This window comes from Rhea americana, unplaced genomic scaffold, assembly GCF_003343005.1.
Source record: "Rhea americana isolate MKP2758 unplaced genomic scaffold, rheAme1 scaffold_60, whole genome shotgun sequence".
NCBI classification, from domain to species: Eukaryota; Metazoa; Chordata; class Aves; order Rheiformes; family Rheidae; genus Rhea; species Rhea americana.
This window is the reverse complement of record NW_028186757.1, coordinates 4,949,926-4,972,932: the sequence shown is the minus strand read 5'-3', so window position 1 is coordinate 4,972,932 and position 23,007 is coordinate 4,949,926. Positions and strand designations below refer to the sequence as shown.

Below are 23,007 nucleotides of genomic sequence, written 5' to 3'. Positions count from 1 at the left end.
GCACACAAAGTCCCACATGTCTGAACACAGTTGGAGGCTATATAGATCTGTGTTTTGAACACTTTCTCCAAATTTAAATCTTTGTCTTTTTGAAGAAAATCAAATCACTGAGCCTTTACTGTTTCCGCTTAGGTTTAATAAGCCTAAAAGATAYTAATCTGAAGAGGTTGAACTGTAAAGCACATTAAACATTAATACATTTATTTCTTTAAAGGTTATTATACTTGTGTAGAAGTAATCTTCACTTTAAGAAGACAAGTTGGATTTTACATGATGGGTGTTTATGCTCCTACACTGCTAATTGTTGTTCTATCCTGGCTGTCATTTTGGATCAATCCTGATGCAAGTGCTGCAAGAGTCCCACTGGGTAACCTGCATTTACACATACTGTCGCAATCCACTTAATGCCATTGAGCCATTAGCAGTTGCTTTGACAACATGATACTAAACACTGAAAGCAACTTCACTTCCATTACCCACTTTTCATTTTCACTGAAACCTCCTCATTTCTAGTCCTGTAAAATCCATCTCCACATTGAGACTTTGCTTGATATTGGTTCCAGTGCTTATGTGATAGGCATACTGTCTCTGCTCTTCCCTATCTGGACAAATCTGATCTTATCCATTTACAGCTGATGCTGCAGACTGAGGCAATATGCAGTTTATAAGAATTGGAACATTTTAAAAAGTAGTGACAAAGCAGGATGGTGATAAAGGCTCTAAATTGCTACCTCCTGTAGCAGTTTGTCTGAAGATTAATAAAAACAGAGTAATGTTTGAAAKAGAATTAGCATCCTTTCTACCTGATTGATTTTATTCTCATTAGGGACTCAGCCCATGAGTGTACTTTAGCCTTGTGCTTTCATGCCACTCAGCAAAACACAGTAGGCAGGCCCTCCATTCATTATCAGATAGTGGGACGTGAAGTTAATCAGAAAAATATCATCTTGACAAATCGGATAGTACATCTGTACTGCATCTCTGGTCTGGCTAAATCTGCAGACCCCAAGAGCTCAATGAAATGTGGAGCCAGGCTCTTGCATCCTGAAATTTCTCCTCTTTGGAATCCAATCCCCATGCCAGCTAAGACCTATACTCTCCTTCCTCATGTTACAGCCTCCCTTGTGCTCCTCTTTTCAGCTGCACTCCCACCTTCACACATTCTTACCCCRTATCTTCCAAGCCTGCCTTTCTCCGTGTTCCCAGGAGGTAGAATGCATCTGTCTTCAGGTCCCCCAGGGTGCAGAATTCCTTCAGCCTCCTGCCTTCCTCGGAAACCTCTAACCCAAACTTAAATCCTATGCAGCTTCACGTGCCTGAACATGTGTCAGTATGCACTAGAGACCCTCAGATTCAGGACCAACCGTATCACCTTACCAATCTCTGTCTCTGGTCAGCAGAGTTGTGCAGTAGTGGGGAGCTGAAATCTTTGTGTTACAGCAAGCTGGAGTAGGAAGCTTAACATTGCTAAGTTGCTCTAGGTGGGAAGGTGCCCCCACACCCCAGACCTGAGCTTCATTGCTCCCCTGTCAGGTTCTCAGGTCATCCAGGTCAGGATGAGGTCAGGTCATGCCATGATGGTCAAAATAAATTAAGGGCAGAACAAAATTTGAAAGACTGTGGCTGGAGTGCAACTTTTGGTTTCTGAGGCACAGCTGACTGCCCTGCTCTAATTAAAATAAAACATGATTTCATTATATTTACTCTRTTAATATTTTTTCTGTGTGACTATTTTAGAATACAAATCATACTTATTTTTCTTGACTCTTTAAAAATACTAATAGTTATTTATGGAGGAGTAACAATCTTTATTAATTTGATAGCAAGTAACAAATATAATTTCTAGTGTGGGGAAAATATGTCAATATGTCTTAAATATGTCTTAACAATATATCTTAATATGTCTTAAAAAGATAGAAACAAGAACCAGATATATTTTTCATTTAGTGAGCTCCAATATGATCAAATTCTGAGCTGTATTTATACTTTAATTTATACTTTATTCTATAATCCTGCACATCAAATAGGTGACCAGAAAGGTTTAACTAATTATATGTCATGTTTTTAAGAGACATAGTGCTGATTTATGTAACATTGATGTGTTTGTGGCTATACAAACATGCTTTTTTTAAATTTGTTACGTTTGTTGTTTTATTTATCAGCATTTCTGAATTAATACATTTTCAAAGGTATTAACTATTGGCCTGGTTATGTGACTTTTCCTGAATCCCTAGAGAAGCAACAAACAGTAAATCTGACCATTCTTTAGTCGCAAGTCAACATTCAGTAGTGAGAGTTGGTAATACTCTGATAGAGTAAGACTTTCTCCTATTTGCAAGACAGCAACAAACTAACTCTTCTAGCTACATCTTGAAGAAGACTGACCTTCAAATCTAACAAGATTAACATTTCTGTGTCAAGTGTATAAAAGGAAGTGTTACTAATGGCCACTACATCTAGATACAGATCTCATCAGAGAAGAAACTAGTTCTGATTTACTTCTGAGTATCTTAATGCAGTTGTCCTTGGAATTAAGTATAGTGGACTACTGATCCCCATGGCTAGGAACTGCAGAAGTTTCCATGTGATTTAGGAATACAAGATAGTATGCAAACTGGTAAGCAGAATATGTTTTTGTATATTGATTTTTGTTCTGAAAAAAGGGATGTTCGACCATTTGAAGAAAAAAACTGTGTCCATCTAGGAGGTAAATTAATTGTGGGTCCTCTTTATAACATTTCATCCAGTTAGATCATCTGGTGGTAGCAAGATCTACAAAGGACTTTTATCTTGACAGTTGTGGCTAAGCAATATAAAGGCTAATAGCATTGAATGATTCTTTGTAATTAAATGCTGTGTTGCAGCTTTTAGTGAATCCTACAGAGGACTGTCCAGTTCTTTATGAGTGGAAAGTGTGTCTGTTAAGAAAAATTCCTTTCTTTCCTTCGCTGCTGTATGATCCCCAAGGGGAATAAGATTGTCCCTCATGCTGTAGGAATCTAAGGGACTTCTGACTCCCATCTATTCACAGCTGCCCAAAAGAATGGACCAGTATTCCAGAGTGTAAGCAGCCACACATAATGTTCTACCTCCTATAAAAGCATGCTTGGGATACAGTTGAGTAACTGAAAGCCTGGAGTGGTATAACCCCGTCCAAGGCTTCAGAAGCATGCCAGGTTCTTTGTTGGATCTCAGTACAACTGAATGTTTGCAGATTGCCCACATTGTATTTAAGATAGTCTAAATAAGATAAGGCTGAAGAATGGCAGAAGCACGTAAAATAGAAAAGTGATGAAAGATGATTTTTTAATGTGAGAAATCTTAAAAATATGTCCTGGAAAAAAAAATCTTGTGTTCTAAATGAATGCTGACAGCTCAGAGGAAGAGAGGATGTGTCATTGCTTTTGTTGACATTTCAAAGAAGCCATTAAAAGTGAAGAAGATATATGATAGGAGACAGAAGCTAATGATGAAATTATTTTGATGCTGTTGTATCTGTAATCATTTATACAAGTACAGGTGTAGTGAGAGGGTGAAGGGGAAAGAGTCCCCCCATATTTTATGACCTTGAAGTTGTGTCTATGGATTCCTTATGTTCAAAGGACTACTAGATGTGAGGCCAGATATGCCCTCCTGCGCACTACTCTTTCTTAATTTTAGTCATTTCATTTTACAGAATTGTAACAAAAATAGGTCTCAAAAGAAAACTATAAAGATGGTTGTAAAAGCTTTGGTATGAAGAAGGATTGGCAAGATTATGTCTTTTAGGTTACAAAGTTTAACAAGAGAAGAAAATGTATCAGAGAGATGAGTTTATAAGGAAGGCAAGACAGAGTGCTACCTTTTTCAAAACATTAGCGAGATGAAGACAGACATTTTTAAACCAGTAATATAAAACAGGAAATACTATTTCATATGGCATATGATTAACCTGTAGAATTCATTGCCAGGAGATAGTGCTGCAGCCAGTAAGTTTGATGCATTCAAAAAGGGTGATTTATTTATTTGGCTGTGTGCTGAAGTGCTTTCCTTCATGATATTATCCACACATAATATGAGATAATATTTTTAAAATAATAGCTCTGCAACAGATTTTTTTAGGCTGTGAACTGAACTTACTGATAGGGATTGAGAAGAAAATTCTGTGAGCTGATAATTTTGTTATTGGGGGTCTTTCACATGTCACTGAAACAGAATTGGATGTTGATAGTAGATCTCATGCAGTACTGCAGATCCTGTGAACTTAAACTCTTTGTCTGGACAATGCTCTGAGTTCATGTTTAGGAAACTTTTGCTCAGCCAGGCTTATCGAAAGACTCTTCAGCACAGAGAGGACAAAACTGGAATAAGGAATRGCTGTGCACACAGGAATTAGAAAGGGAATATCATCTGCAAGAGAAGGATAGAAAGGTGTTTCTAAATGTTTCAGGTAGAAAAAGATTTTATGTTAATGGAGCAGCTACGAAAAAACTTGGTCAAAAAATTCTGTGTGTGCAAGGAGAATTAGTCTCGTAGTAGTTTGTAGGTCTCTGTAAGTATGTGCGTGTGTGAGAGGGAGGGAGAGAGAAAGAGAGAATGGTTATAGAATCATAGAATCAAAGAATCAGTAAGGTTGGAAGGGACCTCTGGAGATCATCTAGTCCAACCTCCCTGCTCAGCAGGGTCACCTACAGCATCTTAGACAGGGTTGCAGCCAGGCAGGCCTTGACTATCTCCAGAGAAGGAGACTCCACCACCTCTCTGGGCAACCTGKKCCAGTGCTCCGTCACTCTCACAGTGAAGAAATTCCCCCTCACGRTCAGGCAGAACTKCCTGTGCTTCAATTTCTGCCCATTGCCTCTTGTCCTGTCACACGGGACAACTGAAAAGAGTTTGTCCCCGTCCCCTTGACACCCTCCCTTCAGGTACCTATACACACTGATAAGATCCTCCCTCAGGCTTCTCTTCCCCAGGCTGAAGAGRCCCAGCTCTCGCAACCGTTCCTCGTAGGGCAGATGCTCCAGCCCTCTGGTCATCTTTGTAGTCCTATGCTGGACTCTCCCCAGTAGCTCCATGTCTCTCTTGTACTGGGGAGCCCAGAACTGGATGTAAAACTCGAGATGAGGCCTCCCCAGGGCTGAGTAGAGGGGCAGGATCACCTCCCTTGACCTGCTGGCAACAGTATTCCCAATGCACCCCAGGATAGCATTGGCTTTCTTGGCCACAAGGGCACCTTGCTGGCTCATGGTCAACTTGTCATCCACCACCACTCCCAGGTCCTTCTCTGCAGAGCCGCTCTCCAGAAGGTCAGCCCCCAGCTTGTACTGGTGCCTAGGATTATTTTTCCCTAGTGCAGGACTCTGCACTTGCCCTTGTTGAACCTCAGGAGGTTCCTCTTCGCCCAACTCTCCAGCCTGTCCAGGTCTCTCTGAATGGCAGCACAGCCCTCGGGTGTATCAGCCACTTCTCCCAGCTTGGTATCATCAGCAGACTTGCTGACCTATACTTGAGGTAACTGAATGGAGACGCTGGATGTAGGTGCTGGTAATGGAAGTATAACATTAAATCTAATAAAAGACAGAGGGAATCCCCTTTTGTCTTTGTGCAATTATTTCAAACAACTAAACTCTGCCTCTGAGAGGGACCCTACCACAAGGAGGAAAAAAAGCAGACATTTCCTGGCAAAGCCRACATTTCCTTAGCTTAGCAAGTCTGGAGGAAGGCACTCATGTCCCTTTTTGTGCTACCTGAAAAGAGAGGGATTAAAAAAATTTTTAATGAATTTTCTTGGAGTTTATTCATTCTCCTCACTCGTATTTGAGCCTTGTGCTTTGGGCTGAATTAGATAGGTACCTAAAACAACAGCAACTTACAACTCTGGTGCTAGGATCTCTGAGGCTGTGCCAATTCTGATTTGGCAGCAAATGGTTGCTTAATGGAATATATCTATCTCACTTTATTGTTTCCTTGAAAACCTAGAAGATTTTCTTTAGTTTCTCTGACTCTGAGACTGAACTTTTCACCCTAGAAATGCAGACAAATGGAAACTAGCAGTCGGTCACCATGACCTCAGATGCTGCACTGAACAAATTGATGAAAGCTCCACTGTAATCCTTTCAGCCAGTAGAATTTATAAGGTAGTTTTCTAGAATTAAATCCAACATTATAAGCTCTAGCATTTTAAGCTTTACAAAGTGGTTATACAAATCTTTTGAACCCCAGGCAAAGTAGTAATACAAGCGTTAAGACAATAAACACTTACAAAATTAGTAGGAAAATTATTGCAATATCCAAGATGTTCAGCTTGTCCATATTATTGGTTAATATGGTTATTCCAGGTTAGGGTAGAGGTTGCCTTTCAAAAGGCTACAATAGATGGGAATGTTACATGCTACAGTACATTTTTATAGAATGAACAGAAAGCTGAACATAAAGATTTAGATGCTTTAAAGTAGTACAGACTTATTTGTAGTTGTTATTAACATTTCATAATGGTCCATAGCCAGGTTCTGCCCAAGGAGGCTGATATTGGTCAGTGAAAATAAAGATAAAAGGGGACTGTTCTATGCTCACATTCTATCCGTATGTATACATTTATGCTTGAATGCTTCAGATATAGCAGATATAAAATAAGCCAGAGTAGACACTGAGGTTTGTTTGTTCAGTATTTGCCRGGTGATTCTAGTCTGATGTAACACAACTGGCCGTACTGTTTACTATCCCAATGGAAAACAAAATCCAGCTTTGCAATGGTATGTTGATATTACATGTTTCTAGGTAAAGCACTGCAAGATTTTGTACTTTAAAATTACATGAGTGTAATCATTTTATTATATCTCCTCTTTAGTGTTCAAGCAGCTAGTAAATGGCCCATTTTAGGTTAATGCGAACTAAAGTATTATATCAATCCTATTAAAATCCAARCAGGGAGAGTAGCAAAAGAATGCTATGATATTTGTAATCAGCTAGAATTCAGTATTTTCATGGCCCAAAAGAGATACTTTCAGTTTTGTTAAGATTTTTGTAGAGCTGAAGAAAATTGCYTATGAATTACAATTTTTTTCAAGCTTTGGGTAATACCTGTGACCAATACAAGAAGCATAGTTAAGGCTAACTGAATATCTGCTTTTTGGCTAACAGTTTCCGTAGAGCTCAGTTATATTTCATTAGGCTGCCTACATATGATTAATGGACATTTTTATCATTATTATTCACAAAATCAGAATTGGAAATTCTTAACTAGGAGGTTGAAATGAGTAAGTTTTCCCCCGTGACAATCATTTCTAAAGTCAACTTTTTCCAAATGTCACAGTTCATGCTACTGTTCTTTTTTCATATATACCTGAGAGAAATCTTTGTTTGAGACTATACTTGTATTTTGTCTCTTGTGATGTATACCCTGTGTTAAAAGTTTTGTTTGGGAGCCTTATAAAGAGCAGTGCTTGTTGAAACCTAGTTTGATGATGTGTGACCTTTCAGCAGCCTTTACAGATGTATTTTTTTTCATGATAAGAGTTTCTTCAAAAGCTCTTTATCTATAAAACTTCCTCTAGATACTGAAAGCTCAAATACTGAATGATCATAGACCCTCAGTTACTTCAGTGTTTCTGCTTCACAGTGAACTGTGAACGCAGCAYTTAATGTGCCAGGACAGTTTTACTCTTTAGCAAAAACTTCTCTTTCATCTAAGGTTTACATATGACATGAATGTACTGCTCTCTGAAAGAATTGCTCCTGCTGTAGCACAGTTCACATTTCTGGTACAATTGTAGCTCCTCAAGTCTAATTTAAGGGACTTAGAGTCTTTTGATTTAAGTAGCACATGTTTCTCTTCCACCTTCCCAAAGTTGGGTGCTCATTGTAAGATGAGTCTCTCAAAAGTTCATTTCTCAATTGTATAATGTGTGGTGGGGCAGGAAAACCACAGCAACCAGTTTAGCTTCTCTTATCTGTTTCTCCATTTATAATATAAAGGTACTCATTATTAATAATTCATCATTAACTGTAATATCCTCCATAAGCGTTTGGTTTAACTTCTTCATTAACAGATGACATGTGCACTTTGTATATCTGTTGCAAAATATACCTACCTCATTGTGAAGTCACATTCACTGTGACAAAATATCATCATTCAGTATTGTCTGTTCCGGAGGAAGAGCACATAAAGTGCTAATGAGGATAGGATTTCTTTAAATAAAATTTTGTTTTTCTGTTTGTAGGTATTTTCTCAGTGCTCAGCTTGGCATCTGAATGTACTACTCTTGCTGCTGAACTTCCCAAAGTGTCTTACGTGAAGGCTTTAGATGTCTGGCTGATTGTTTGCCTTCTCTTTGGATTTGCATCACTGGTTGAATATGCAGTTGTTCAGGTAATGCTAAATAATCCAAAGAGAATTGAAGCTGAAAAAGCAAAGATTGCCAAAGCAGAACAAGCAGAAGGGAAAGGTGGAAATGCTGCCAAAAAGAACACTGTGAATGGTACAGGGACTCCTGTCCACATCAGCACTTTACAGGTAAGCGCTGTGATGTTAGCAAGATCAGCATTATCCTCTATTAACATAATTCCAGAAAGATACTGTTATTTGGATAGTGTTTAATCTTAGAAGTGGCAAGGGCACTAAGAACATGCAGGTAATTAATAGCTAGCATTTTGAGCAATTGGTCCCTAGTGATTTGGGGTCAGATGCTAATAAATGAAAAATTTATCTTTTAATATTCTAGTATCATGGTTGTTGCTGAGTTTCAGTTAAATCAAATAGCAATAGGTTTACACTTGCTAATTTTTACATCTAATAAATAGCAGTTGTCAAAGTGCAAGTATTCAGAAGAAAGGATTTTTAGTTAGTATTTGTTGAGCGCATACTCAAATAACACTCGTCTCATTGCTTTCCTTGGAATGGCCACAGCTGCAGTGCATTACATATGAAGAATTTCTAAACCCAGGAATCCAGAAGTCTTGGCATTTGCAAATATAAGACATATCTGTTGCCTGTCAAACAGTTTCTGTATTTCTTGTGTTGCCAGATAGAGTGTATGGGTAAATCAGTCAGTTCTCCTGGTGAGAGGTCTGGCCAAGGTTTTCCATAAAGATACTAGCTTCCTAGTGTACTAAAACTTGGAACRTTTGTGTTCCAAGAAGTATCAAACATCCCAAGCCAACCTCCACCAGTCCTGAGTGATGCTTAGTTGACATTTATTCTACAGCAGAAAATACATTGTGCTACAATATGTGGAATATGAATTTGGCATGTAGTTTTCGATAAATTAGATACATAAAATAAAGCTATTAGGTCAGAATCCAAGTGATAACATCTGTGGAGTACAATGTATCTTTAAAGCTTCTTTAGGGAGGGAATAGAAGTTTATCCCAGAATAGTGGAAACCCTGCCCTAGAATAAAGTTGGCATTATCCAGAGGACATGTTGATATCAGGAAACAGTGCACTTGACTACCATAATTCTCAGTATATAGGAGAGTCTCCTGAGAACTGTTTAGGCAGGCAACCAGGCTCAGCTTGGAATAACCATATGCCTGCTTTGACTTATGTCACAAGCAATTCCTTAACCCCAGGCAACATGGGAGTTGAGAGTAGAAAGAAAGATGGCACAGCAACAGATTGTCTTCTACTGAACAAAGCATGATAATTATACTCGTATTTAACGATACAAGGGCTCACAACTTCAGCTGTTTCTTGTGACAAAACAGTTTAGTTGCAACAATCCAACTGAGCAGCATAAAATCTATTATTTATTCTTTTTTCAAGTACTTAAAAAGTTTAAAGATGTAGCTTGATCAGTGAAAATATTGACAGGTTTTCTGTACTGTGAACAGAAGCATGTTGCTAAATTACTGACTGTCCTGAGTGTGTATGCATTAGAAGGCGTACAGGGTGCTTGCCAGAGTCATAGCCGTGAGAGCAGAAAAAAAAAGATAACATTTGTCATCTGAAAGATCAGCAGATTACATATTTTTCAGTACATCACAGCAACATGAAAGATAGCATGAATCAAAAGCAGTTATGGATGGTGTGGGAATAATTCATGTAAAACTTATCTTCAGGTGTATATAATAATGTATTTCCTTTGACTGTCATGGAATTACTCACATACTTGCAATTTGGTGTATTCCTGAGTAGGCTAAATAGCTCAGAACCACATACTGGGCATTTATCCTAGAACTGAAACACTCAAGCTGAAAGGAGTTCATTTTATTTTAGGCCAAGGCTGCAACAAACTTTTCAAAGTTGTATTCTTGGAAAACTGAATCTATACCTGGGTATCTGAAGTAAGCAGTATGATTTTTAGAGGTATTGAGCATCTACAGGAACAGGTGCTCAGCAGCTTTCAGAAGAATGACACTTATTTAAATAGCTAAACTTGGCTTTAGCCCTTTATATGCAGCTACAGACAGAATATATTCTATATATTTGAACACTATAAATATGCCTAGATAGAAACTCCCTCTCTGAACTATCTAGCACTTTGGAGTATTCTGAAAGCTCTTAACCTTGCAGAAGCCTTTACCAGACTCCTCAGTGAGAATATATTTGAATCATTCAGTAGCTCTAACTCCTCATCCAGGAGGCCCACACCACAAAATTTGGATCTCAATCRCACAGAACTAGTAATGGTGAGATAAAGAATGCATTTGTCATATGGCAAGAATGTAAGGGAAGGAAATATAAGAGAAACAGGTAATGGAAAAAAATGTGTATTGGAAGGCATAAATAGTATGAAACAAAAAGAGGCCAGAGTGCTATCCCAGAACTTTAGGCAGTGTTGTTCATGGGGGTCATGTAGGATTGTGTGTGAGGAGAGGTCAAATATTGTACTAAATATCAGGAAAGACAGTGGACTTAGGCAAACCTCTGTATAACTTTAGGAAAAAGGAGGACAATTTGGAACTCCATCCCTGAATTGAGTGTGCACCCCACAGAAATGTTTGATGGTTGCTGTGATGCCATCCTAATTCTTTTGTCTGAAGAGGAATACACTAAGTCCCGAAACATACTAAAGCAAAAGTGATAGATGGCATAGCTGGATGTTGGGGTGGGAAGATGACAAGTATGGGGACAATTAAAGTCAACTAGGACTGTGAAGTGGTTGTCTGTGGGGCACACAAGCGTGTAGAAAGTCAGATTTCATTGTTTCCAGTCCTCATGGAACAACTTGTTTTCATTTGCTCAGACTACTTATGAAAGAGAAAAAATGGCAYCTGGTCTGGAGACTTGGCAGCTTTAATGTTATTAAAAAACAATTCATAATAAAACTATACTTTAAAGTAAAATCAGCTATTGTCCCTTTTCATCACAACAAATTGGATGAAAGGATAAACTTTTCAGTAAGTCCTAGAAACTAAAAGCTTGATGTCTTTTGTAATTTTGTAATTGAAGGTGAAGAGAAGAATTTCCTTGGAACAGTACCTGCAAGTGTCTAGCTGGAAATTTTCAAATGAAAGCACTTATGGCACAGTAATCATGACTGATAGACACCAATAATGACAGTAAAGATGGCAAGACATATATATATGTATCTATATGTTTGCATTTGTAGTGCTTAGCAATTTGAGAATTAGTCAAAGATGTAGAAAACCTACCATGGATGCATGGAATGGCCACATAGATGCATGGATGCAAATCCTGGGTATTGGTTGAGGTTAAAAGCTGTGTATTGTCAGCATATACCAAATCCAAGAGTCCATACCTTATGATGCCCCTTTCCCCCATCCCCAAAATTGAAAAGTCAATGCCATTTTAAGTCCACTGATTGATCAATATATCTGTCTCATTGAAGTCAAATGATACATCTGAAAAAAATGACTAGGAATCTGTTGAAAGAAAATCTCCCTGAAAATATAGAAAAAAGAATTCGAGATAAGCACTTATGTTGTTTTTGCTAGAAGCTGTAATGACTATGCATTTACAGACACGCAGTCATTAAAAAGAACTGTTTGACTCCTTTAGCTCATAGTGGCTGCAAGTAGCTGCTGTTCTAAGCGAAGAAGAAAATTATGCAACTTGGTGGTAACCGTTGGCACTGTTTTTTATTGGGAATTCTCAGTAGGAGTTTGAGTGTGTCTCCTAGCAATGTAACATCATGCAGTGAGAAAAACAAGCAAAAAAGGAAATGTTTTGGAGATGAATCAGTTCTCTTTGCTGTCACTGGTAGTGGGATTACAAGGAGAGATTGCACTCTTAACTGTAACAACACCCCTCAATTTGAAAAGTCGCATTTTCATCAAGCCCATTTATAGGAACTGTCCCACACAGATAATGTGCTGATGACTGAAGTCAACATTTTCTAAAGAATGACTCTGGTGGATGATGAATAGTTCTATACGAGTGATGATAACTACCCCAAACTCTGTTATTTTTTTAAGAGAAATTGTGCTTGCCTCATCTTGTCAGAGCTGTTTTGAAGCTCTGAAACCTGATTTGTGTTATATTCATCTCTATTGATTTATAATATAYTTGAGCACTGGTGTTGAACTGTGGTGACCTGATCTTCCTGTATTGTATTTTCTCCTCAAGTGATACTCCAGACTTCCATGTAGAACTATCAGAAGTCCAGTTTTCATTTTGTCTTGTACACAAAAACACAGACTAAAGTGTATTTTAATAGTTACTGACAGGAGCTCAGATTACTTTCTGCTCTAGTGACTCACATATCCATCCTYGGATACCTTCAGAACTTGGCTGTAAAAAAGCCCTGAGCAACCTGCTSTGATTGACCCTGCTTTGAGTAGGGGTGTTGGACTAGATGATCTCCAGAGGTTGCTTCCAACCTCAACTATTCTGTAATTCTATGATATTTTATGTCTATATATTATTTGTGGTGCACTTTGCAGTTGAGTATGCTGCAAGGATGTTGAGAATTTGCAAGGGATATAGTATTTGGAATGTGATACGAAAGTTGAACTGCACCACAAAATGTCATCAGTCTGAGTAGTCACAAATGCTATACAGTCATCACTTTGTTGATTAGCCTTACATCTATCATTATGGTAAGAGCAAAGTTCAATAAATTAGTATTTCTGCAGGAAAAGTACAGGAAAGATTAATGAACAGATTCTGTTAGAACTACTTCATATTTTATGGAAGACACTTACAGAACTGGGAGAACTAGTGGCAGATTTGCGCCACAAAACAGGTTGGGTGCTACAGAAGAGATAATTTTATGGCRGGGGAGACTTGCTGCACAGAGCAGAGAATGCAGCATTACACTGAGGAGGAGCKTTACCCTGAGGGACTCACACTGAGGCAGAGAGGAAGCCGTGCTATTGTATGTTTGAAACTTTGCTAGAAAATGTAGACAATACATTTCTGATCTCAAAAATTCCTGCATCTAGAAGGACAGAATTTTATGTTGCATTTCATCCTGCCAGATAAAGAGGAATTTATGTCATGATGAGCAGCTGAAAGGGATCTCTACTCTATCTGCATGAAACAAGTTGTCAAGTTCCAGTATTATGGTGCTTCAAAGGATGCATTTTGCAAATCTGAAAACTATTTTGACTCATCTGGGAGGAAGAATTTAAATAAAAATTTAGAAATGATTCTGGTGAGCTGTTTAAGAATGTTCAAAAAAGCTTCAGGCTAGAAGGGAAGATCTACTAATTAAAATAAAAGAAACAAACCAAAAGAACCCCACAAAGATTGAAAACCAACTCAGCTTTGAGYGTTTGCTTTTTCTTTTTACTGGCAAAAGGAGAAGTTGATAGAAATTAATATAAATTGAAATCTAGAAAATGTAGAAAATAGATATAGAGAATAAAAGGACATGAAGGAATCTATGGTGAGCATGGATGTGGCCATTAAGAAGTTATCTTAGTATAGCAAGAATATATAATTAATAATGAGGGTGTTGGTCCAATACTAGCTAGAGATGTTAYAAGTTGCAGGAATTAACAGTAAAAGCAAAAGCATTGGACAAATATTCTGAGCTGTGGGAAAAAGATATGTTCAGATCAGATAATGATGAAATAGTTTCCATCGACAGTAGCTAATGGGGATATTAAACAGTAGCAATTGAAGTTAGATATTTTAAAATCAGGATGGCAGTTTAGCTTGAATCTAAGATTTTTTAAAGAGCTRATCTATGAACATTAATGTTGGTTTTTTAAATAAATGCTTTAAACTTGGGAGAAATCCGAAAGACTGCAAGGAGCTAACTTTGTGCCAGTACTTTTAAAGGCTAAATGTGATAACATGAATAATTATAAGCCTGACATCAGTCTGGGGAAAATATTGAGTAGCTAACATGGGGTTGAATAATTATTATTATTTATAATTATTAATTAGTATTAATATATTCATAAATCAGACCATGTTAGCTAATAAATTTAAATAGGTCAGTGAAATTAAATCTGATCTGCATGTTTATTGATTTAATCAAATTGAATATAATTTTATAAAGATTATCAATCAAGTTGACAATGGCAATAGTGTTGAGGTAAGACCTTCTGAAGAAAATTTGTCTTGGCTTCGTATACCAGACTGATTAGGTCATCAGAACTATGCAAAATCAAGGTTAGATTTGTTATAGTCTGTAAGTATCAGCAGCTAATCAAGCTAAGTATAATCATGAAAGATGGAGCCGGATAAATTCAGGTTAAAATAAGGTACACGTTTGTGGGGAACAAGGTCATGGAGAAAATTCTCCATCTGGATATTTCTAAAGGAAAATCTAATATAAGTAATTTGGACAGCAATGGTGGCAGTTATGAGGACCTCCAGAAGAAGCAGAGGCAGTGACAGGAAGTGCTACCACAGTGCCAGTTCGAGTGCACCTGTAGTACTCCTTTCTTCTCTTTCTCCACTCTGCTAACACATTCCACGACTCAACAGAKGAAGGCTTTCCTGCATGCCTTTCCTCATATACATGTGCTCCTTTCTCCCCCTGCCGTGTACACCCTGCTTCAGATTCCAATTTAGAAATGAAACCAGTCTGATTTTCTTCATATTTCAGTGAAACGCGAAAGCYAGGAGCACCTGCGGGTGTTCCTGTGCTTAGCTGCAAGCTGCCCACTTTGCCTGGGTGTTTGCGGCACTTAAATGATSTAGGAGCAAAGGCCCATGGTGCCTCTGCAGGGTGATGTCCTAATTGCCTGAGCACAGGCCGTGGCTCGGTTTGGGGAGCCGTTTCCAGACTGAGCCGGTTATGGCCTTGGTGTGGTGCCCAGCATGTCTGTGGTACATGCACCACGGTTCTGGAGCATAAGGCCAATGGCAAGAAAAGGTGGCAATGACACCTCTGACAGCCTCAGTTATGTAAAAGGTGAGAATACATGATCACAATGGACCTTCTGGCTTCTTGGAGTCTTTTTAAGGTATTTTTGAACTGTTAACCAAAAAGCAGGTATCCTATCTGACATATAAAGYCTAGGCAAGGTGGCCCAGACCTGGAAGAAATGAACTAGATCTGTGTTTTAGAACAAGCCCCGAGAGCCATATTGCTTTTCTGTGCTCTTCACAGCCTCTCCCATCACCATCCTCCGTACTGGTGGGAACAGGAGCAGCTGCCTGGCTCCCTGTGACAGGTTGTATCTGGGACAAGGGGAGGCCATTCACTATTTGAATGGCGTTCGCTTCCCAAACAGCTGMTCCTCATCACCTCCAGGGAAAAAGCAGATCTGATGGAAGGAAGCATTTGGCCCGTGGGTCACTGTTGGATGATGCTGAGACAGGATAAAGCAAATGATRTGAAATATTTTCCATGGTCAAGTTGTATGTCATGATAAAAGTAAAAGTGATGTGAGAGGTGTGAAAAGCCTTTAACAATGCTTTGCTCTCTTTACAAGTCTTAAGCATGTTGCTCTAAAACCAAGTCCTATGATATCATTTAATTTTCTACATAATTGTCCTTGTAGCCTTTGATAGGTGTCAGTAATATTGTTATGTTTCTAGCACAAACCAAGCTTACCAGGATTAATGAAAAGCAGATAAACTACATTTCATTTACATTTTTTCACTTTGTTTCTGGAAAGCTGTTGGCAAACTGAAGAGAATTGAGATAAAAACAACAAAAATATTTCAGAGTTGAAGAGAGATATTAGATGAAATCAAAAATATGTCTAGGCAGCAACTGAATATAGAAAACAGAAACACATTAGATGTGTAAACCCGGGAAACTAAAGAAATTATTTTTCCAAGGAGCATAATTAAGAGTAAAGTACACTTGAAAAATAAAAATTGGGGACAGGTTGCTCTTGTAAGGAAAATGGTGTCACCTTGRTAAGTCAGTACTGCAACTGATACTAAACTAACCAAAGCTCTGTGTGAGCATACCGTGAGCTATGCTCTATTTGTAAGGAATAGGTGACCTAGAAGTTATTGCCTAAATTCTACTTCCTGCATGTGAATGAGAACAAATCTATAAAAGCTTTTACAAGAACACTTTCTAAATATTGGAACTGGAACATACTGTATTGTGTAATGAGAGCACTTGAACTGGAATTAGTATCACTGGGTTTTACAATATATCTCTGATAGCATGAAAGTTTGCAAACCCAAAAGGAGGCATACAATTTCATAAACACTGCTGTTTCTTGTAACAGGCCCATTACTAGTTTTGAACATGGAAAAAATTAGGAATTTGATAAATAARTAATGAAGAGTAACATTCTTGTGACTCTTTACTTAACTTGCACCGAAGTCTTGCATATTACCCTTGCACTACACAAAAGTATGCTTCACATCTTAATTACACATAGCTAAGATTGGAAGGAACTTCTCAGGTTCCTTTCTCTCAGATCTAAGTCTAATCCCCAGCAACCACATCACATGGTATCACGTAATCATGTTCATAAATGCCTCAACCGCAACCTTAATTAGACAGTTTGCCCGGGCTACTCCTCTTGAGTGCTCTTCCAGGATGTCATCTCTCTGATAATTGGGAAACAACTGCAGAAGCTTTGTGTACRTAGTTTTACCTTACAGTCATGGAGCACCTCTTTTTTAATATGTAACCTATAATCTTGGCATTATCGAGTGTTATAACCTCAGTTACAGTGTATCTGTTTTGAAATTTGCTATTCTTCTGAGAAATTGAAATCTGACAAATCTTAGGAGGTGGAATCATTCGTGGCTGAGAGAATGTAGCCGTACTTCTTTTTTGTATTATACCAGAATCACCATTTTCAGTGATGGGACTAAAAGCTCTATAATTCTGATTTCTACCACAGTTCTTTTTGTCCAGGGTATCTTGTTAATTGTCACAAAGAAGCTAAAAATATGTTCCAGAATATTTTTAATACATCCATAAGTCTGGTACTATATTTCACCGTAATTATTTTAATTAGTTACARTATGTGATGGTGCAAATATCCTGAACCATCAACTTAGAACTGCAGAAAAACAGAGCTGGAGAGCTGTGAAAGTAAAATGCCTGAAGGCATTGCAGTTGAGAGTTAAGCTACTGGGAACAAGGAATAGGGGAGCTTTTGGAAGAACCAAGTTTTAGCAGATCTGTGACTCCAGGAAGCCCTAGACAAAAATTTTCTTAATGATATTTGCCAGCATGTATACGCAGATTTGTTAACCAGCATTTTTCCAACTAACTTTCAGGTTTTATTTGTGAACAAATGCCATTGTTAAAAATGCAATCATGTTTCATAGCCTGTATTCGCTTGCTTTCTCTGTTTCTTTTTTTTTTCCTTCTTTTTTTTTTCTTTTTTTTTTAACTGTCATTCTGTGTAGTCCAAATGAAATCAAGCATTGGGAGAGATTTACCAAAGTCACAAAGCACAGTTGCTGTTACTGATGCCTTGTAAGTAGTCTCCAAATCCCTTCAAGCTCYGTAAACAATGTGGAGTCGTCCCCTTAGAGATTTGTTCCACCTGAAATAAAAGCTTTCTAAAACCCAAAGAAGGGAATGTAGGGACATATTCTTTCAAAACACATCAGTCTGAAGGACACCAAATACCTTTTTTATTTTAAATATTCATTGTGTGTGCCAGCAAGATCGTCCAGTCTGTAAAAGGGAGAGATTCACCTGGRATGAATCCTTAACTCCAATAGTACTGGCGAAAGCTTGACAGAGCTGTAAGAAAGACGGGTGTTCAGTTGTTCAATTTGTATTTATCAGTTTTGTAATTCTCCAGTGTACCAGTGGGAGGCTCTGAGAATGGTGTAGCATCTTCATTAGCTGTCTTTAGAGAAGGCATCATGAATTTAGATACAAAGAAGGTGTCTTCTCACCATGCAAGGTGGTAATTTAGGATGAAGATGATCAGAGGGCTGGAGCATCTGCCCTACGAGGAACGGCTGCGAGAGCTGGGCCTCTTTAACCTGAAGAAGAGAAGACTGGGGGGGGGGGGATCTTATCAGTGTGTATAAGTACCTGAAGGGAGGGTGTCAAGGGGATGGGGACAAACTCTTTTCAGTTGTCCTGTGTGACAGGACAAGAGGCAATGGGCAGAAATTGAAGCACAGGCAGTTCCGCCTAACCGTGAGGGGGAATTTCTTCACTGTGAGAGTGCCGGAGCACTGGCACAGGTTGCCCAGAGAGGTGGTGGAGTCTCCTTCTCTGGAGATAGTCAAGGCCYGCCTGGCTGCAACCCTGTCTAAGATGCTGTAGGTGACCCTGCTGAGCAGGGAGGTTGGACTAGATGATCTCCAGAGGTCCCTTCCAACCTCACTGATTCTATGACTCTATTCTATGAGATTTATGATCTTGAGCTGGCTAATGTGTAGAAGTAATATGTAGTTCCAACTTCATTTGTTGGACCAAACACTGAATTATGTGGTTAATTGTGACTGGAGCTTCCAGGCCTCAGAAAAACGTAAGTATTGAATAGTGTCTGTCTTGCAATATTCATCAACACAGGATCTGTTTCCAAAAATGTTTTCTGAAAAAATATTTTCTTCCCTTGTATTTTCTTAAAATGGAGGAGTCTAACTATAGCAGGTTACACAGCATAAAGTAACTTGTGCATGAAAAATTACAAAATTATAAATGTTTAGATTAGTTTATATGAGTATCTGATCACCCTTAAGTATTTCATAATGCAACCATTCAGCAAATTAAGCTGAAGTAGTGAATCCCTATCAGCAAGTGATTTCCTATATGTTTGTTTGAGGAGCTCTCTAGCAGCTGCATTGTTTGTGGGTGAAATATGGTGAGTAGTTCATGATTCCCCTCACTCTTTATTTCATAGGTTGGTGAGACCAGATGCAAAAAAGTTTGCACTTCGAAATCTGATCTGAGATCCAATGATTTCAGCATTGTTGGAAGTTTGCCAAGAGATTTTGAATTATCAAATTATGACTGTTATGGGAAGCCCATTGAAGTCAACAATGGGCTCGGGAAATCTCAAGCCAAGAACAACAAGAAGCCTCCTCCTCCCAAGCCTGTCATTCCATCAGCAGCAAAGCGAATTGATCTCTATGCAAGAGCAYTGTTTCCTTTTTGCTTCTTGTTCTTCAATGTCATATACTGGTCCATATATTTATGATAAATCTTTCTTTTTTCATATGTGTAAAATATATCCCATCTCATTACCCCCTCCCAATCATGAAGGCCACTGTGTGAAATTATTTGCATTTGCAAAGCAATATGTTGCATTTTGATGCCATGTGATTGTACTGAAAATATGGCATCTGAAATTTGAATGAAAGCATGACAACGCAATGTCTGTGCTCCAGTCAATGTTGTATATAAWTGTACAGCATACATCCTGCTTTAGGAATATATGAAGGATAACACATACTACATTATGAAGTTGCATAACTCTCTTCAGTTATTAGTAACCTACAGAGATTTAAAGTGTTTCTGACAATGAAACTGATGTGCACGATGAGTATTATTAAAATCAGTATTCTAGTATATGTAGTATTTAACAGCTTTTCTTATAATTTAAAAAAGAAAAAAAAAACATACTGTTCCTATATAATTTTAGATGGCACTGTTGAAGAAAAAGCTAAGTTGTAATTCRTATAATTTAGACTTTGTAAGTGAGGACAGTATTGAATAAGCTGATCTTGTCTATGTGGAAAAATAAAGATCAGAGAATTAAATATTTTGTAAAATCAGCTTATTGTATCCATCCAGTAAACACACTTCAGAAGTGTGTGAGAGTATGCTGATACTAAAATATTGGGCTGAATTTTTATTTGCTGTTTCCGTAGGCACAAGCTAGACATAATAGGTCAAAAAAAATGGGCCACTTTCTAGACTAAAGAAAATGTTTTGGAGAAGCATCAGACAACACAGTTAAGGATCAGGATCTGTTATATATTTTTACATGATTCTCTTYTCTGGCTTATCTTCTTTAGCATCTTGCAAGTCTGCAGTATATAAGTCACAGTTTCTTTCCTGTTGAATTTGGTATGTCTTACTCATTTTGGTTTTTCATCCTCTTGAAGTTTGAAAGCCCTCATTTTAAAGAAACCAGTTGTTCCCACGGTTAAAGAACATTTTTATCACCAAGTATATGTTTTTGTATGCCTATTGTAGCGCAGATGACTAAGCTCACACCGCTAGTAGAAGGGAAGAATTGTTGAAGGGGCTGAGGGGCTGAGGCTCTTAAATGTGTAAAGAATCCTTGTCCGTATACCACAGCAGTGTTAATAATGGCTCCCCTTACCAACTCAATTTATTTGGTTGCTGTTTTTTGGAAAATAAGGTCCTAAGCATTAAGCAGTTCTAAGAGACTGCTGTCTGTTTTCCAAAGGAAATCATATGACATTAGGACCACAGAAATTCCCTRGTGTGTATAGGACAGGAATCAGTACTTGTGGTCTCTAGTGGCTGCTAGGATATGCCCCTCTAATACTAAGTGACGAGGTGAGACAGTAAAATGAAAGCTTCTTGTATGTATGGTGTCCAAGTTGTGTATATTCCCCAGGGGCCATGCCTCAGCCCTTGTGAACATACTGTAGAGACACATTTTTCTACTTGTAGAATTAGGGCATAACATTTGGTTGAAATATTAAAATGAGACAGTTTTCACTAACTTGGAAACTCACTGAGYGAAGTAGGAACTATTGTCTCCTCATAAGAGAGGAAGGAACTGAATTGAGTAACTGAAACAGTCTCCAAGGTAAGAACAGGTAAAATCACTTCTGTTGTGCTGCATTTCTAGCTCACATGTTTTAGATGGTTTTAGATGAAATCTGTGCAAAGGCTGTATTTCAGGTTTACTACCACTTAAAAGTATAGTTGGCTTGCCATGTTTGAGATTCTCCTAGTTTTTGGCCTAATATTTTTGATAACTTTTATGATACAAATTCCTACAGATGCCTCTCATTCCTGATTATAGAAGCAGCAAGTCATATATGGATGGAAAAGAGATATGGTTTAGAATATGGTAACTCATTTTCAGCCTACTTCCTTGCTATTTACACATGGACATTTCAGGGTMCTGCTTCATTAGGCAGTGACAATTTAGACTGGATTTCTTTCTGATTAGAGGAAATCCCAATTGTTACTGAACTGTGCTGACTGACCTGAAAAGGTTGCTGGGGGCAAAAGCTAGACCGTTAAGGTCTAGCTCAAAGTTTCAGTATTTTTTTCTATTGAAGGAATTGATAGAGAATCTAAGAAGCAATAAGGATAATTCAAAGAGAGGAAGTAAAGGAGGCATAACTTTTTACATAAAATCAGAGTGCTATATTTATAGACATTATTCTCATACTTGTATTTTTTCTTATGGTATTAGAGGACAAGAAAATAATTACCTTGTGTTGGAAATTATATGACTTTTGGAATATGATTTGCTTGTTAGATTTCTTATAAGATGATTTATCTGTAATTAATGTCCACATTTTATCTGTATAATCTCAATTATAGATTTTATTGTTAAATTAATGTCTGTTCCTTCTTGCTTTCCTGCGCTTACTTGATGGTTTTGTGTTTATCATAAAACATTTAATCAATAATACATCGTAATTGCTTTCCAGCTCACATAAAAGGAAACAAAAGGAATGTGTACTACTAAGATAAATGCTTTTCCTTCATTATAGTACAAAACTGAGGATAGAAGCAAAGTTTAACAGCAAATTTGAAACAAAATTTAAAATAAAACATAATATTGGCTATAAAGTATTAATTTTTTTTCACTTAGACAAGCAAATATTGTATTTGTATTACCTCAGAATATATTAACTTCTTATACTGAGCAGTAGTAATTGATTTATTTTTCCTCTTTCCACTAAAGATCATTGAGAGTTTTGCYTATCATCATATCACATTATGGTCCTTCAGCACCCTCTAGTTGTAAAATTCTGTCTATTGACATTTCTAGAGGAGGTGAAAATGTAAAGCTGTATAGGTAGTGATTTAGAGTGATATTGTGAAGCAAAACAGTATTAATAAGTTCAACACATAAAATAAATGGTAACTCTAGCAACTTGAAGTATGAATTTAAAATTGTTAAAATTAAGACATTCAAGTAATAGTAAAAACAAGACCTATAAAGAACATATTAGTAACTAGATTAACTAATCATGATTTCTGCACAAACTGCATGATAGCATAATCTGTTTCTAAGGAAGGGACCATCTGTGTTTCAGCTGACATTTACTTTCAGTTCTCCTGTTTATTGGTAAGAGTTAAAATTTTTGTTCTGTCCTTAATATAGACTTCAGTGTCTTGGCTCTTAAGTATTTGCAGTAAGGAAAAGGGTTTTTCTCACTGTGCTACCTGGCACAACCATCTTTCTGTAGAACYCATAAAATACATCTCTTTGAGGGAGAATCTAGATGGTTCATTTTTTCCTTCAAAGTGTTATGATCTTTTAGGTATTTTTCTATTTCAGGATTCTAGAACACATTCAACACTTCATCAGGCATTACTATGAAGGTGAATTAATTCATTGTTTAATTGCATCCACAAATACAGTTATACAATATGTATAGATGTTACTTAGAAGTATATCAGCTGCTCTGGGTTAATTCTCTGTTTGCATGTATGGGTATTTTATTTTATTCTCAGTATGCAGCATAAAGCTACACCTCCACACCTTACTTTCGCATGATATTTAGATTCATATTTGATGTCCAGTTTTAAGAGCAGTTCTACAGTGTAATTTG

At 37.6% G+C, this 23,007-nt stretch overlaps 1 protein-coding gene across 1 annotated transcript in view; it reads left to right on the top strand.

The window, feature by feature from the left end:
* GLRB (glycine receptor beta) overlaps positions 1-19,430 on the top strand; it is a 51,483-nt gene extending 32,053 nt beyond the window's left edge. The window contains exons 7-9 of the mRNA XM_085319896.1: positions 215-367; positions 8,199-8,491; positions 19,134-19,430. Coding sequence (XP_085176022.1) covers positions 215-367; positions 8,199-8,491; positions 19,134-19,430 — 743 coding nt within the window. The remainder of the gene's footprint in view (positions 1-214; positions 368-8,198; positions 8,492-19,133) is intronic.
* The last annotated feature ends 3,577 nt before the right edge of the window (positions 19,431-23,007 follow it).